The 16597-nt window shown below is 41.8% G+C and overlaps 1 protein-coding gene across 7 annotated transcripts in view; it reads left to right on the top strand.

The window, feature by feature from the left end:
* The window catches only part of KANSL3 (KAT8 regulatory NSL complex subunit 3), a 36960-nt gene that overhangs the window by 2493 nt on the left and 17870 nt on the right, over positions 1 to 16597 (top strand). For all 7 annotated transcript variants that reach the window (XM_081156880.1, XM_081156883.1, XM_081156882.1 and 4 more), the window contains exons 3-8: positions 2027 to 2197; positions 10954 to 11044; positions 11138 to 11323; positions 15708 to 15839; positions 16085 to 16201; positions 16446 to 16547. In XM_081156880.1, coding sequence (XP_081013006.1) covers positions 2027 to 2197; positions 10954 to 11044; positions 11138 to 11323; positions 15708 to 15839; positions 16085 to 16201; positions 16446 to 16547 — 799 coding nt within the window. The remainder of the gene's footprint in view (positions 1 to 2026; positions 2198 to 10953; positions 11045 to 11137; positions 11324 to 15707; positions 15840 to 16084; positions 16202 to 16445; positions 16548 to 16597) is intronic.

Here is a 16597-nt window from a genome sequence, read left to right as displayed (position 1 = left end):
TTCGAAGTCTTTCTCTCTTTTTTCTAGTTATTTAATAGCTGCTTGCTAACATTGAAACTCCTGTGTTTGTATCTCATATTTTTTTAAAGTAAGATTCTGTGGCCCAGCCAGGCGTGGCTCAGTGGTTGAGCATTGACCTGGGATCCAGGTGATCAGGGTTCGATTCCCGGTCAGGGCACATTCCCGGGTTGTGGGCTGCAGCCGATCAATGACTCTCTCATCATTGATGTTTCTCTCTCTCTCTCTCCTCTCCTCTCTCTGAAGTCAATAAAGATATATTAAAAAAAAAAAAAAAAAGTGAGATTCGGTGGATTTGGCTATTTCAGTCCTTAGAAATTATTTCCTCTTATAAACTGTCTCTACATATAGGTCTTGAAAGTGGGAGTTTGGCATGTTCTACGAACTCATTTTAGGCCATTGTGTCTGGAGTATGGTTGCAATGGGGATATAAGTGGGAGCTAGGGGAGAAGTTGGATTTATACTTTTAAAAGATCACTTTGAATTTTTGTTGAATAAGATTATAGTGCACGAGTGGGATAGAGAAGACCTGCTAGGAGGCCATTGCAGTAGGGGGGGCCAGAGATTGTGATAATTTGGATAGGGGCAGCAGTAGTACAGATGGAGAAAAGTGAATGGCCTTGAGATTTATTTTGTAGATAAAGTCAACAGGACCTGCTGTGGTGAGTTGGAAAGGGGCCAGAATTAAGGGACAAGGTGAAATGAAATTAGGATGACTCTTAGATTTCTGGCTTAAGCAGCTGGGTGGTGCCATGAGTTGGGGAAAACTCAGGGAGGATATGTTGGAATGATGAAATCAAAAGTTCTCTTTTAGGCACATAGTAAGTGCCTCATCCAGTGTCTGGTCCAGAGAAGATCATCAGCTCTTTCACCTACCACCCAATCTAGCTGCACATGATTTCACTTCATTTCAGAATGATGTAATTATTCCAGCCATTGGTAATAGATGCAGTAAAATCACCGAGGTCAGAAAGTTAAAGTGATGTCTGGTAGACAACCGGTAGATCAGTTTGATTGGCATAGTATTTGGGGTGACAGTTGGTGCTGTGAAGGACCTTTATGGTTCTAGGATTTCATTAACAACATTTTAAAATATGATTCTTTAGATGTCCATTTCTGTTTGTTTCTGTTCTAGGCCCTTTTCACAGTGAGTTAAATAGCTGAGGTGTCTGTATTCCAGGTGCTCTTAGACAATCATAGGCTTTTACAATATATTGTTAACTACCAGTTGACTTGCTAGTGAAAGGGAAAGTTTGTATGAATAGTTAAAAGTCAGAATCAATACTGTCCAACAGAACTTTCTGCAATGAGAGAAATGCTCCATACCTGTGCACTCGATACGATAGCCACCACCCACATATGTTCGTTGTGCACTTGAAATGTGGCTAGTGTGATTGAGAAACTGAATTTTTAATTCTGTGTAATTTTTCTTAATTTAAATAGTTGCATGTGGCCTATAGCTGTTGCATTGGAAAGCAATGAGTTACTTGCTTATGGAATATATTTGTGTGTTTTTTAAAAAATAGCTGTCATTTTTTGCATACAGTTGTTTAAAAATGACTTTATGGCCCTAGCTGGTTTGGCTCAGGTAGAGTGTTAGCCTGCGGACTGAAGGGTCCCGGGTTTGATTCCGGCCAATGGCACGTACCTCGGTTGCAGGCTCAGTCCCCGGCCCTGGTTGGGGCTTGTGCGGGAGGCAGCCAATCAATGTGTCTCTCTTGCATTGATGTTTCTCTCTCTCTCTCCCACCCTCTGAAAAACAATGGAAAAAATATCCTCAGATGAGGATTATAAAAAAAATAAAATGACTTTATGTTCCTTAGCATATAGAGGGCAGAGATGTGGGAAAGATAAGTTTGGACCATAATTTTCTTGTGGATATAATGTACTTGTGCATACTTTAAAGTTGATTATATCAAAGAGACATTTTTGGCAACCAGATGATTGTTAAACGCCTGTGTTGTGTACAGTGCATGTGGCCTGGTCCTATCTTCTCACCTGTTTACAGTGAATCAGACGTCCCAATAGATGTGGAGACAGTCACATCAACCCCCATGCCACTCTATGACAATCAGAAGGCACGCAGCGTGATGAATGAGTGCGAACGGCATGTCATCTTTGCCAGGACTGATGCAGATGCCCCTCCCCCACCAGAGGACTGGGAGGAGCATGTCAACAGGTAGGCCACTCCTCAGGAGGACTGGTTACTACAGGGTTAATGCTCACTGCACTGTAAATATTTTGTATCATCATCTGCATTGAAACACATTTATTTAGGCGTTTATTTCATTTGCAGGCACACCCCTGTTCTTCTAACTCTGCATTGTAAGTCTCAGCTCACTGTGCAGTGAGCTTCTTGAGAGGAGGGCTTGCATTTCAGCCATCTTTGCATCCCTGACACCTAGGACACTGCCTGGCACATAGTAGGCATATGATAAATGTTTATCAAATAAGTAAATGAATTAAATTTGATAGGTATGACTAACTCTATTGCTTATATAGTACAAGATCTGATATGGGAGTTATCCAGACTCCAAGAAAACAACCCCCTAAAAACATTAAATAAGTGTACATTTGTAAGATACTGTTTTATATGGTCTACAGCTAGGGTCATGAAATATTTTGGAGTCACATGAAAAGCTAACAGACGTTTGATTTGAGTGGCTTTTTAATGTAGATTTTCAGTCTGCGGTTTTGAGGGAATACTGTAACCCATTGTCATGAGTCTGCTGTCTTGTTACCACACTTCCTACTGACCCAGGGACCCCATACTCCTCTCCAGGTCATTTGTCATTGTTCATTTGGCGAACATTTGTCTTTTGCTTATTGCATAACAACCTTATGAAGATAAAACTGATATACCATACAGCTCACCTATTTTATGTGTACATTTTAGTATTTCATCACCACAATCAACTTAGTGAACATTTTCAGCACCCCAAAAAGGAACTTCATTAACAGTCACTTCCCATTTCCTCCCAACCCCTCCAGCCTCTGGCAACCACTAATTTCTTTTCTGTCTCCCTAAGTTTGCCTATTCTGAACATTTTATATAAATGGAATCATACAATATGTGACTTTTGTGTCTGGCTTCTCTCAGTGTAATGTTTTCAAGGTTCATGCATGTTGTAGCGTGAATCAGTACTTGATTCCTTTTTATTGCCAAGTGATATTCCATTGTATGGTTTTACCACATTTTGTTTATCCATTCATCTGTTGATGGGTATTTGGATTGCTAACGCTTTCTAGCTGTTATGAATATGCTGCTGTGAATATTCATGTACTTGTTTTTGTGTGGCCATATGTTTTCCGTTCTCTTGCATACTTACCTAGGAGTAGGATGGCTGGGTCATATGGTAACTCCATATTTAACTTTTGAGGACTTTCTAGACTAGTTTTCAAGGGGACTACACCATTTTATGCTCCCACCAGCAGTGTAAGAGAGTTCTAATTTCCCTACAGCTTTGCCAACATTTATTATCTGTCTTTATTATGACCATTCTAGAGGTTGTGAAGTGACATCATATTGTGGTTTTAATTTGCATGTCCCTCATGGCTCTCTGTCTATCTGCCATGTGTAAGGGAATATTAAAATCTTTACACAGGAGTTGGTAGCTGGGACACCGTAATGTTAGAGAGATCTTATTTTATCATAATGGGAGAGAAAGGGGACACTTTGTAGGAAGAAGGGTAGGAACGTTTGAGGCAGTTGTCACAATTTATAAGTCTGGTTGGAAGCCGGGAATGAGGCTGAACCGGTATGCTTGTGTGATCAAGGTGGGAGCTGTTAGAGGAGAGCAGCTCTGCACTTTGAAGAGCTTGTGGAGAAGTTGTTTGGGGTCTTGAATTGGAATTAACGCTGTGCCCTAAGAAGGGGAAATGCTTCGGATAAAGAGGAAAACTGCTATGAGTGAAGATAACTGCTGGGATATTACCAGAGTCAGTGAATTCAGCAAAATGGTTTATCGTTGTTGTTGCGGTTAATAATAAAAAATAGTGACAGTGGTAGTAACAAAAAAGAACTACCATTTGTCAAGTGCTCTCTAGGTGCCAGGCATTGTGCCAAGTGCTTCATGTCCATGATCTCTTAATCCTCACAGCAACTCTTCCAGGTATATCCCTTCTTCATCTCTGTTTCACAGGATGGAGAAACTGAGCTCAGGATGGCTGAGAAATCTTAGTTAGGAAGTGATGGAGCAGGGACTTGTTCAGAGCAGGCAGTCCACCTCCAGAGCCCAGTGTTCTCGGCTACTCTACCCTCTTTTTAAGGGCAGTAAACAGGGCAGTCAGTGGCTGAACAAGGTGACCCCACACGTTATATGTCCCTTTGTGGTGTCCTCAGTGTGCAGTTTCAGAAACTGCGTGGGAGAACTGCATGAAGTTTTTTATCAATTCACCCCTGGACACGATCAGGAGGTTTGGGAGAACTTTTTATACTTACCAAAGTCATCAGAGACTTAATAATACATATGAATACCAGTTTCTTAATTTACAAGGACAGATACAACAAACTGTAAGGCAGATGGGACACGGGTTGACCTGGCCAGAGCACCGATTCTCAGTAGGAGAGCCTGGGAAGCCCTTTTATTCCAGAGTAGATGGCAAGTGCAGAGTCTGCTCTGGAGGCCTCATTCAGCAAGGTAGCTGGATGTACCCATCTTTCCTCAAAGTAAGAAGGGCTTACAGAGTAGGCAGGGCACACCTTCACCTGCCCAGCCCTGCAGAGAAATACTGACAGATTCTTGCCTTTGCCTTGTTTTTCTCCATGGGGACCTCCATCCTTCTGTTATGACATTACCATAGATTGATATGGTTAATTAGCGCTCAGTTTATCTCAGATTATTTGTTTTTTAGTGTCTGATGAGATTTTGGAGGCGTCCTTCTCATTAGCAACAGGCTTACAAACCATCTCTTCAGGTAGGTCACTTTTGCACACAGCTAATTTTATTATTTCATGCTACTTACTGGCTTCACTTTCAGAGGTCACCATTTTATGACCTTATCCCCGAACTCTGGAACTCTGGATCCGTAACCTGTTTGGAACTTGCAGTAGTTCCCTCTGCTCTGATTGTAATCATCTTGTTGCCATTCTTTCCCTTGACTTAATTGTTAAATTGCTGCTTCTTTTCTTCCTGTATAAAATCATGTAAAATTACAGTTTCCCATATTAAAAAACTCATGGGCTATGGGACCAGAAATTTGTTTTTCCTCAGAGATCTTTCAGTGGAGTCAGAAACTTAATTTTCTTTGTTAGTGCCCTGCTTTCCCCTCTTGAATTATTTCAATAGTAACTGCCCTCAGATAACTTTCTGTGTATAGAAAATGAAGCACCACCCCCCCCAACTGACTCTGACTTTCTTTAGTAATGCCTGAGATTTTGTGAAACAGTTTAAATCTCTTCTCCGACTGATTGAATTGTCTAGATCAGGGTTAGCAAGCCAGGGCCCAGGCACTACATGGGGCCCAGTGCTTGTTTTTACAACAGCCCATGAACTAAGAATGGTTTTCACATTTTTAAGTGGTTAAAATCAAAAGAAAACACATGAAATTCAAATGTGATTGTCTATAAGTGCAGTTTTATTGGACCAGTCATGCCCATTCTTTTACGTATTGTCCATGGCTACTTTTGCATTATGACCACAGAGTTGAATAGTTGTGACAGACCATATGATGTACAGACTCAAATATTTACTCTCTAGTCGATTATAAAAAAGGTTTGCTGGCCTCCAGTCTAGATCCTGTTTCTGTGTCTGCATGCCAAAGTTGTGTGACTTGAAGAACTTTGAAAATGATTTACATTTTGCTGGGGTGGTAATGTTGTCCTGAAGAAGTTGGACCAGCCCCCCCCCCCCCAATGTTTTTCAAATGTCAAGTTTAATTAGATGCACAGTTTTTGAAAGACATTCAATAAAATACTTGATACATGATATGTCTCAGCATTGCTCAAATGGATTTTAGGACATTTCCAGTATTTCAGTAAAAGAATCTAGTGTCCTAAAGCAGGTTTTCTTATCTTAGAAATCAAAACTTCCCTGAATTCAGCCAAAAGAAAACCATTCTCCTTTTCTAAATTTGCTCTAATCAATGTTTGAAATTTTGAGTCCAAGATCTTTGTGTTGTTTATTTCCCTTCCCATTCTCTCCCTCCCTGTCTCTCTTTCCTCTTCATTCTTTCCTTCCTTTCTCCTTATGTTTAAGCAAAAATTTTATAATCTGGAAAAGTAAGTGTGACCTATTTCATCTCTCTAGATGTTCTTTGTCTCTTTCTGTTTGACTTCTGGTTTTAAAAAAAGTCCTTTAAACATTTTAATATTGAATTTGTCTCCCTTGGAAAATTAGTCTCTATCAGAGAAAGAATAATTACCTTTAAAAATGTTAGGCTTTTCTAGCACCGATTAGACTTTTTGGCTGCTTTGGATAAGATGAACCAGAGGTCACATCATTCAGGATCAGTCAGAGCATGGGGACCATGAGGTTATCTGATCTTTTCTAAGAAAAGGAGACTAGGTGTTTCTATACTCATGAAAATGGAATAGGTTTAGGTGGGGGGACTGGGTTGACTCACTACAGTTCCCATCAGCTATTTGACTGTTTAGACATGTATTTAAAATTCTGTCTCCTGTTTTTAAAATTTTCCTTAATTATATCTTTTGCATGCTCTTTATCTTAATCTTAGGTTAGATCTTTTTTTTCCCCACCCGCTTAATTTTCCAGCCTTCCACAAAGCTGACACTTTTTTGAATATCCAGCAATAATACTAAGACTTTTTCAGGGATTTTAGACTCCCAACATTGTGGTTTGTTAATTTAATTTTAGTTGTCATTGATGTATAGGAGTAATTTCTAAATAGCTTTCTCACCCCTCCCCATTTTGTTCACATCATTTTCCTTGCTGCTATCATTTTGGGATTCAGAATAAATATAGAGTAAGAAAAACAAATGGAGAAAACAGCCTGTTACATAATAAAGAACAGGATAATTTTGGAAATGCTGTTGGGGCCTCATAAATTATGCCTTTTCACTTGCTGTCTTTGGAATTAAAGTTTGCAACATAATCAATAGGCTTTGAGAAAGCTTAAGAGATTGTTGAACATGAAGGAATTGTATTGCTGTCTAACCTACAAATGAGCATTATTGCTGGGGGTAAGGCTGCAGTGTAATACCCCTTTCAAGATGTCACAAGTTCTTTACACATATTTTCACAGAACTAGAAATTCAAAAATTTTAACATAGATAGCCTTTGATCTTTCATTTCCACGTCAAGAAATTTATCCTTCAGAGATACTCCCACAGCCACATAAAGTTGGAGATAGATGTGTGCATGTGTGTGTTGTGGGGAAAGGAGGGGTGATTCCTGCAGCTGCTTATAAGAGCAGTAAAAGGGACACAACCTAAATGCCCACCAATAGGGCAAAACCAGCCAGTAAAAACAAAGAGGTATGTTAATATGGAAATAAATCCATGTATCTCCAGAGAGCTTTTTATTTTTTTATTTTTTTTTTAAATATGTTTTTACTGATTTCAGAGAGAGGAAGGGAGATGGAGAAAGGGAGATAGAAACATCAATGATGAGAGAGTCATTCATTGGCTGCCTCCTGCACACCCCCTTCTGGGGATCAAGCCTGCAACCCAGGCATGTGCCCTGACTGGGAATCGAACTGCTATCTCCTGGATCATAGGTCGATGCTCAACTGCTGAGCCATGCTGGCCGGGCTCCAGAGAGCTTTTTAAACTGTTTGTGAATATCCTGTCTCCTCCCCTACCACCAGATCCCCAAGCCCAGAGAGATGCTACTCATGTGTTTTGTGCTTTTAAGTAATGTGAACCAGCTGATTCCCATAAGCCTTCCTGGATCCAGGGTGTCCTGAGTCCCAACACTTGAATTGAAGCTTCCACTCCCTGCCTCCCAAGTCCAAAATCTCTGAATATCAAACTACAACCAAACCTGACTGGATCCTGATGAAGTAGCAGGAATAAGCCAAGAGAACTAGGGGAAAATAAGAAAAAAGACAATTCTCAGAAACCCAAGACTGCTTCTGGTCCCCATGAGAGTTTTACAGAAGGGTGGAAGGTTTGGAGGTTGAGAAAGGATTTAGTGGAGCAAGGAAAGCTGAAGAATTCTCTGATCATGGACTTCAGCTGCTCTCTTACAGCTTTTGCTTCCATCGGTAATCAGCTCACCAGAGTTTTTATTGCTAGAGGAACTGTAGACATCCATGTCTGTTTCACAGTCGAGGCTGAGGCACACATCTGGCTCTTCACTGCAGAGCTGGTTAGAGTGAGTGTTCTTCTGGACTGTATAACTCTGATCAGTTGCAAAATGAAGGTGAGATTTTATTTTACTGAAGAAAAGGAAGTTGGGCCATATTTTCCTGCTTTCTAGAGGGTATTTACTTTTTCCAAGGTCAGTGGGACAGCTGTGCAAAGTGAATTGCAAAGGGTAGTTTATCCTCCCTCTTCATGGTGACTGCACCACGTTACTGGTGTTCTTAGATGAGCCGTGGAAAGTAGGTACCTTCTGGTGGGGTGTGATGGGAAGGATGCTGGTCTGTTGTAAAGTAAGAGGCATTGAAGTTGTTTGGCCACCCTGCGATGCTGAAAGGCTCAAGTTAGTTGCACCTAAGTCATGTTTCAGTGTCTCCTGCAGCTCAGTCCCCAAGGGCTGAGTGTGGTGAGGGTTTGAGTTTGCCCTCAGCTGTTTATAGGACGTAGAATGTCATATGCACACAGTTTATCCATTTATTTATTCAGCAGATGTCAAGTCCCTGCAGTGTGTCAGATACTGTTTTGCATGCTGGGAATCTACCACTTAAACAAAACCAACAAAAGCCCCAGCCATCTTGGCCTTTACATTCTTGCAGAGGGAGACAGACTAAAGAAATAAATAAAACAGATAGACGTGAGATGATGGTATGGCTGGAATCGGGATAGGGAAGCGGGGTGGAAGTGGGGTATTGACAGTTTTATAAATAGAGGTGAGCCAGGGAAGCCACAGTAGAGGTTGACATCTGAGCAATGACCTGAAGGAGGTGGAAAGGGAGCCATTGTTCCCTGGAGGGAAGGGATGACCGGGGCCTGGCTGTGATGTGGGAACATGCAGAACTGGGTTTGGGGGTGCAGTGTGGTGAAGCTCAGAAGTCGGGCTGTCGTGGATGACAGTGTGGCTTGTTCCTGCTGCTTCATCAGGATCCGGTCAGGCTTGGTTGTAGTTTGATATTCAGAGATTTGGGACTTGGGAGGCGGGGAGTGGGGTCCAGACAGCCCGGCAATGATTTTGACTTTTAGCAGACTGATACGTGGCCACTGAAGGGCTTTGAGCAGAGGGACATGATCTGACTTAGGTTTTTTGATAGATTTCTTTCCAAAAGTGATTTTCCAAATTGACTTTCCAAAAGGTTGTACTAATTTATATTTCCATCAGCAAAGTAAGGAGACACCTATCTTCTTACATCCTCACAACACAGAGTAATATTAAACTTCTTAATTTTTACCCATTTGATAGGTGAAAAATAATATTTTAATTTGCATATTTGATTTTGAACAGGGTTGACTATACTTTTTGTGTGTGAACTGCCTTTTCATGTTCTTTGTCCGGTTTTTGTTTTGAGTTGAGTTGTTTTTTTCTTAATTTTCTAGTGGCTTTTTCTATTTTAATGAAATGGCAGGTGTTTTGACTTTGTTTATGATTTGTCATTTTTTTCTTTCATAGAAGTTTGAAATACTTATGTAGTTACATTTGTCTTTCTTTCATGGCTTCTAGGTTTTAGGTCACACTTAAGGCCTTACTTACTCTAAGATAGATGATAGGTAGGTAGGTAGATATCACTCTTTCTTCTAGTATTTTGGTAATTTTATTTTTTGATATTTAACTTTTTATTCCACTTGAAATTTATTTTGTAGGGGCCCAGGGTTTCTTTTCCTATTCGGTTACTTATTGTCTTGGCCCCACTTCCTTTATCCCCGCTGGTTTGAACTGCTACCTTGGTCTTGTTCCAGCTTCTCATTTGGGTCTGGCACCTACTTAAAATTTTTTTTAAAGGTAATCTTATCACTAATTTATTTTATGGCTGGGAGATTTGGTAAACAAATACTAATTGGGCATCTTCTATTACCTTTCTCTCAGTGTCTTTAGGAAGATTACTGCCCAGTGTTGGGGTCTCAGAGTAATTAAGATTGATAGGAGTGGAGTGGAGGGGGACTTCAGTAAGCTCCACTTCACTGTGCAGGGTATGACAGGTGGGGGCAGGGCAGTGGGATGGGTTTCTAATTGCAGGGGTTCACAGCTGAGTTCGAGGAGGGCACATTCCGCCATCCACAAGCAGGGTAGAAGTGTATGCCTGTGTCCTGTGCTGAGATGATGCAGTGTTAACTCACATGGTGCAGACGTTAAAAATTAAATTTGTTAATTGGGTGATATACAGAAAGAAAAAAAATACATGGTGGAAAAGGGAGAAAGGTGGGAGAATAGCTACTTCACTTGTTATATTTCTATTCCTGAAGCTAATTTAAATAGGCTTTTTATCTTAGTATGGGGTTCTAGTACACTAAAATGCTTGCTCATCTTGTGTGCCTTTTTGTGTGAAATACTAATCTTGTGAAATTCAAATGTGTCTGTGCAATGGAGCTATGCTTTTATTTAACCGTGGATTATTTTAGCCACTAGGTAAATAATTAGCTTGGCTAGCACTAAAAAGACTTCATCGTGACTGACTTGACTTGTAGTGTATTTATTAATACGAGTGTATGCTGAGGTGGCTCATTGGCAGGACTGGGACCAGAATCTCGGTCTTGTGCTTTAGCTCCATGGACTTAGGCAGAGCTACTTCAAGGTATGCTATTCCTAAGTGGGAACACAAGACATGCCATAATCCTTGTACAGTGTACATGCATGGAGTGTTCCCAGGGTTGACTTTAATTCCTCGGAGCTTCCCTTACAGAACGGGCTGGACAATGGCCCAGAACAAGCTATTCAACAAGATCCTCAAAGCTCTGCAGTCTGACCGGCTTGCCCGCTTGGCCAACGAAGGGGTGAGACTCCAGAAAGCTGCCCACAGTGTGTCCCCCTCCCCCATTGCTGACAAGGTGGACCTCATGTTTTATTGGTCCATATCCATCTTTCAGGCTTGCAATGAGCCAGTGCTACGTCGCGTTGCAGTGGACAAGTGTGCGAGGAGAGTGCGGCAGGCCCTGGCAAGTGTGAGCTGGGACACCAAGCTGATCCAGTGGCTGCATACCACCCTAGTGGAGACCTTGAGTCTACCCATGCTGGCGGCCTACCTGGATGCTTTGCAGACGCTGAAAGGGAAGGTAAGGCTATGATTGGCGTCTGCCTTTGCTGTGGGTTCAGGAAGTGGGGTCGCCAAGGTCATTGCTTGGTTAGCAGGAGGGCATGACTGAATCTGCCAGGTTTGCTATTAAAATAGGAGACATGGTATCATTTCACATTTTCGTCTGGTGTAAACGTCTTCAACCATGCTGGCTCCAGGATGAAGTGTGGGCTTGAAAACCATAGTACACTTGTAACCTCTCCAGCCCTGCAGCTTGTGGTTTGAGTCACCTCTGAGGTGAGGTGAGAAAAGAATTGAATTATTACAGAGAAGATGAAGGGTTTACTAGGCAAGAGTGTTGAGAAGGGACCAGAAGCAGACCCATGAACTCAGAGTGCAAGGGTGGGAGATGGGGAGGTGTCCAGAGCAGGGAGGGGCATTCATGACTCAGTCTCTCCTCATTATGGGCTGAGCCTCCAGTAGCAACACTTTGACTTTAATAATTCTCTATAAAGCATATCTACATTTTTCTGCTTTCTCACTGGGACAGTATTGCACAAAGTTAAACTGTTTTGTTTTCATGATTCCAGTTTCTTGTGATTTCAGGTACTGCTCTGGACTGTGTTCAGTGTGGTAGAGAACCAGTTCTGGGGCATACTGCCTGGCTCAACTCATCTCATCACAATCACTAGTGAACTATTTCATCTTGGATTAGTGTCTCACTTTCCTCATCTCTAATACATGGCCAATAATAATATCTATCTAAGGTTTCTATGAAAATTAAATTAGTTAATCCATATAAAGTACTTGGCACAAAATTTGGCCAAGTAAGCCCACAGCGACTGTTAACAATTATATAAGCTTATAGGTTCTTGAAATTTTTAGAGCATTTTACTCCTTTCCAAAGTAGCCTCAGACAGCTTGGATTAATTCAGTTCTTGACTTTTTTTCCCCTTAAGTTTTTCTTTCTTCTTTGTGGAAAGCTGGCCCATTTCGTTGCTATAATTTGCCTGGCCAACAGCTTCCCCCAGTACTACCCCCAAATTTTCAGGTTCATTGTTTTCTATCTGCTTTTCAGTAGAAGGAGGCTGAGTTTGAGAGCAAAAGCAGACTGTTTTAGTGCAGAAATAAAATTCAGGACTAGATGCAATAATGATATTCCTGGTAGGAAATTTGATAGTAATTTATTCAACAAATAATTTATTTTGTGCCTATAATATGTCAGGCACTGGGGTGGGCAAACCAGAAATGCCCCCTACTCTGATAGACTCTCTTTTCTAGTGGAGAAAGAGACAAATGGAAAGTTTAGCCCTAGCCGTCCCCTTTGCTGCTGCTGCTGCTGCTCCATAGTAGAAACCTGGGCCCAGAAGGTGAATGGTGGGTGGGGGGTGGGGACAAGATGGGACCCAGAAGAGAGGGGCAGCCTAAGAGTATTTCAGGCATTTGAAATGTTCTTCACAGACTCTACCCATGTAAAAGGTGTAACACTGGCGCCTGCTCCACGGATGAGAGTGCTGGTAGCGCCAGGATCCCACTTGCTAGTGCCTGCCTTGGCCAGCACGACTGCAGTGTAATTCCCCCTTGTAAGGAAGTTTGCATTGCTTCCTTATTTAAGTTATAGTCTGAACATTCCCAAGTGAATGAAGTGGTGTCCAGGTTTTATGAGCGTGACAGACCTCTGGGGGGACTCCACAGGTGTGCACAGTTGCTGCGGCCAGGTCACCATGTGGACTAGCAGGAATGGCTAAGGACACTCTAGTACCAGTCAGTGAGGGCCCCAGACTGAGGTGCTGTCCACGCCAGGCTGTGCTTTCAGCAGTAGTTCCATCAGACTCTTATTTTCCCATGACTGTCATATTCACAAGAAATATTTTGCTTGTTTCCCGGAACTTTTAGTGTTACCTGCTGGATGAAAATGCTGGTGGATGGTATCTTGCTCTTGGCCCAGCCCCTTTCACCATTAGATCCCTTGTGAAGGGAGCAGAGAAGATGTAGACCCAGCCTCTTAATTGTCTGTTGAGAGAGATGCAAAGCTGGGAAGACTGGGGAAGCTTGGTCAGCTTAGCTCTCACAGAGAAGTTGGTTGTTGATTAATGATTTCTAAGCATTCTGTATTGACAGAAAGTGAGTTGCAAGGCTTTTTTTTTTTCCAGAGGTGTACTCCACTGCCTCATGAAAGCTTTTAAAGTCTAATCAGATCAGATCCTCTGCCTCAAGGTGTTGAGTGGCTTAGAGTTATAGAGTAAGTTACAAAGAAATGGCCCCCACCGGTGGCTCAGTTGGTTGGAGCATCGTCCCGTACACCAAAAAGGTTGTGGGTTCGATTTCCGGTCAAGGCACACACCTAGGTTTCGGGTTCAATCCCCAGTCAGGGAACGTATGAGAGACAACCGATTGATGTTTCTTTCTCATATCCATGTTTCTCTTTCTCCCTTCCCCTCTCTCTAAAATCAATAAAATCATATCCTCAGGTGAGGATTTAAAAAAAAAAAGGAACTAAGAAAGGGGGTGGTGAAAATTTTTTTGGTTTGGCCCTATGTTTCTAGCCTTGTATCTTCCTTCCGTACTTGAACCCTCGACTTCAGGCTATCTGTGCCTAGAGTAAGCCCTTCACATTCTTTTTGTTGTTGTTAACTACTTTTTATTTATTTTTAAAATTATAGTTGACCTACAATATTATATTAGTTTCAGGTGTACATTGTAGTGATTAGACTTTTATATACCTTTCAAAGTGATCACCCTGAAAAGTCTAGTATACTACCCATCTGACAGCATACATAGTCATTATGATATTATTGACTCTGTTCTCTATGCTGTACTTGACATCCCTGTTACTGTTTTATAACTGGCAACTTGTACTTCTTAATCACTTCCCCTTTTTCACCCATCCCCTAATCCTCCACCCATCTGGCGATCAGTTTGTTCTCTGTACCTATGAGTTTGTTTCAGTTTAGTTTTTTCATTTATTCTGTTTTGTTAGATTCCACATATAAGTGAAATCATATGGCATTTGTCTTTCTCTGACTGACTTATTTCACTCAGCACAATATCCTCTAGGTCTATCTTGCAAATGGCAAGATTTCTTTCCTTTTTATGACTTAGTAATATTCTATTGTGTGTATGTACCACATATTCTTTATCCGTTTGTCTACTGATGGACACTTAGGTTGCTTCCATATTTTGGCTATTGTAAATAATGCTGCAGTGAACATGGGGGTGCATTATCTTTTTGAATTAGTGTTTTGGATTTCTTTGAATAAATACCCAGAAGTGGAAATTCTGGATCATGTGGTAGTTTATACTGTTTTCCATAGCATCTACACCATTTACAATCAACCAGTAGTGCACAAGGGTTCCCCTTTCTCCACATCCTTGCCAACACTGTTGTATGTTGATTTATTGATGGTAGCCATTCTGACAGATGTGAGGTGATACCTCATTATAGTTTTGATTTGCATTTCCCTGATGATTAGTGATATTGAGCATATTTTCATGTGTCTGTTGGCCATAACTCCATAAAGATCACTGTTAACATTTTGGCATATTAACATTTTTTTCTGAATAGAGATAATTTTTACATTTTCTGTTTTATCTTTAACATTTTAGCAAAGTTATTTCCTTATGTTACTACAGATTTTTAAAAACATTTTGAATTAACCCTTAATATTGAATTATGTAGATAATTTTGCTTAACTACTCTCATATATATATTTAGGTTGTTTCTGTTTTTTGGTTATTGAGAGTGAATTTGTCTTTTGTGTGATCCTCATCCTGTGTGAGTGCACACATGCATGTATCTCTGATATATGTGTGTGTGTGTGTGTGTGTGTGTGTGTATATATACATACACATATTTTTTAATCTTAACCCAAGGAGTTAGGATATATTTTCTGTTGATTTTCAGAGAGCGTGAGGGGGAGTGAAAAAGAAGGGAGAGAGAGAGAAACATCGATGTGAGACAGACACATCCGCTAGTTGCCTCCCACATGGCCATGCCCTGACCAGGGACAGGGATCAGACCTGCAACCCAGGTACATGCCCTTGAGTGGTAATTGAACCAGTGACCCTTTGGTACACAGGCTGATGCCCTAACCATTGAGCCATGCCAGCCAGGGCTCTCTGATATATTTTGTTAGGAAAGGTTCTCGGAATTAGAATCCTTTGGGGAAGGGGTAGGAATAAATTTAAGTTTCCTGATACATATCACCAGGTGTCTTTCCAAAGGATTGTACCCATTTACCTTTAATGGCAGGAGGCATACTTTTCAGCCATCCACTTAATTGTATCTTTGTTCCTGAGGGAAGTTTGAGAGGCATAGTTGAAGTCTGTCTGGGTCAGAGTGGAGCTCTGCTCTGCCTGGTTGCTGCTGGTGAGCAGGTCTCCTGCTTCACACTGGAAGCACCTTTGTTCTTCCTTGCTTCTAGATCCCTACCTTGATTGACCGGATGCTTGTGTCGTCCAACACGAAGACCGGGGCTGCAGGAGCTGAGGCCTTGTCCCTCCTGCTGAAGAGGCCCTGGGACCCTGCTGTGGGGGTGCTTTCTCATAACAAACCAGTAAGTTGGGTGGCTTAGGACTTAACCATGGTCCTGGAATTTTAAAATCTGGTCTTAGAACTTTGGCAAAAGGATAGTAAGTGGCTTGTTTAACTTTTTTCATTGATAACTGGTTGCGTATAATGCTCAACAGAGTTTCATAGGCAGATCAGCATTGGTTGGGGTAAGAAGGTAGGGGGACACTTGGGATTTCGTGGAGGAACCCTCTCATTCCCTGGTTCTCTGGTGGCTTTCTTTTTCCATAGAGCAAACTCCCTGGCTCTCCGCTCATTCTCATTGCCTCCTCCGGGCCCTCCAGTTCTGCGTTTCCCACCTCGCGCCGCCACCGCTTCTGGCAGTCTCAGCTCTCCTGCTTAGGCAAGGTATGTGTGGGGACAAAAGGAACTCTGTCCTGGGTGGAAATATAGTCTTAGAGGATTGAGCAGACAAAATGCAGCGGGGGGCCAAAATGAATGAACTTAAATATGGAGTTTTCCAACTGTCTTTTCTTTTGGAATTTGAGTGGTGCTTATCCAGGGTTGATGGAATCTAGGGTAGGTTAAGCAGATTTGAGAGAAGACTTGAAACTTAACCTTTACTGGCATGGCTGCCACTTCCTTCCTTTAGGTCATCCCTGTAGCCACCCACCTGCTGAACAATGGAAGTGGGGTAGGCGTTCTGCAGTGTCTTGAGCATATGATTGGGGCCGTGAGAAGCAAAGTGCTGGAGGTGAGCCTGCCCCTACTTGAGTTCACGGAGGCACACCCAGCCTCTGGGCT

Source organism: Miniopterus schreibersii (genome assembly GCF_964146895.1).
Source record: "Miniopterus schreibersii genome assembly, chromosome: 13".
Classification (NCBI taxonomy): Eukaryota; Metazoa; Chordata; class Mammalia; order Chiroptera; family Miniopteridae; genus Miniopterus; species Miniopterus schreibersii.
This window is presented reverse-complemented; position numbering and strand designations above follow the sequence as displayed.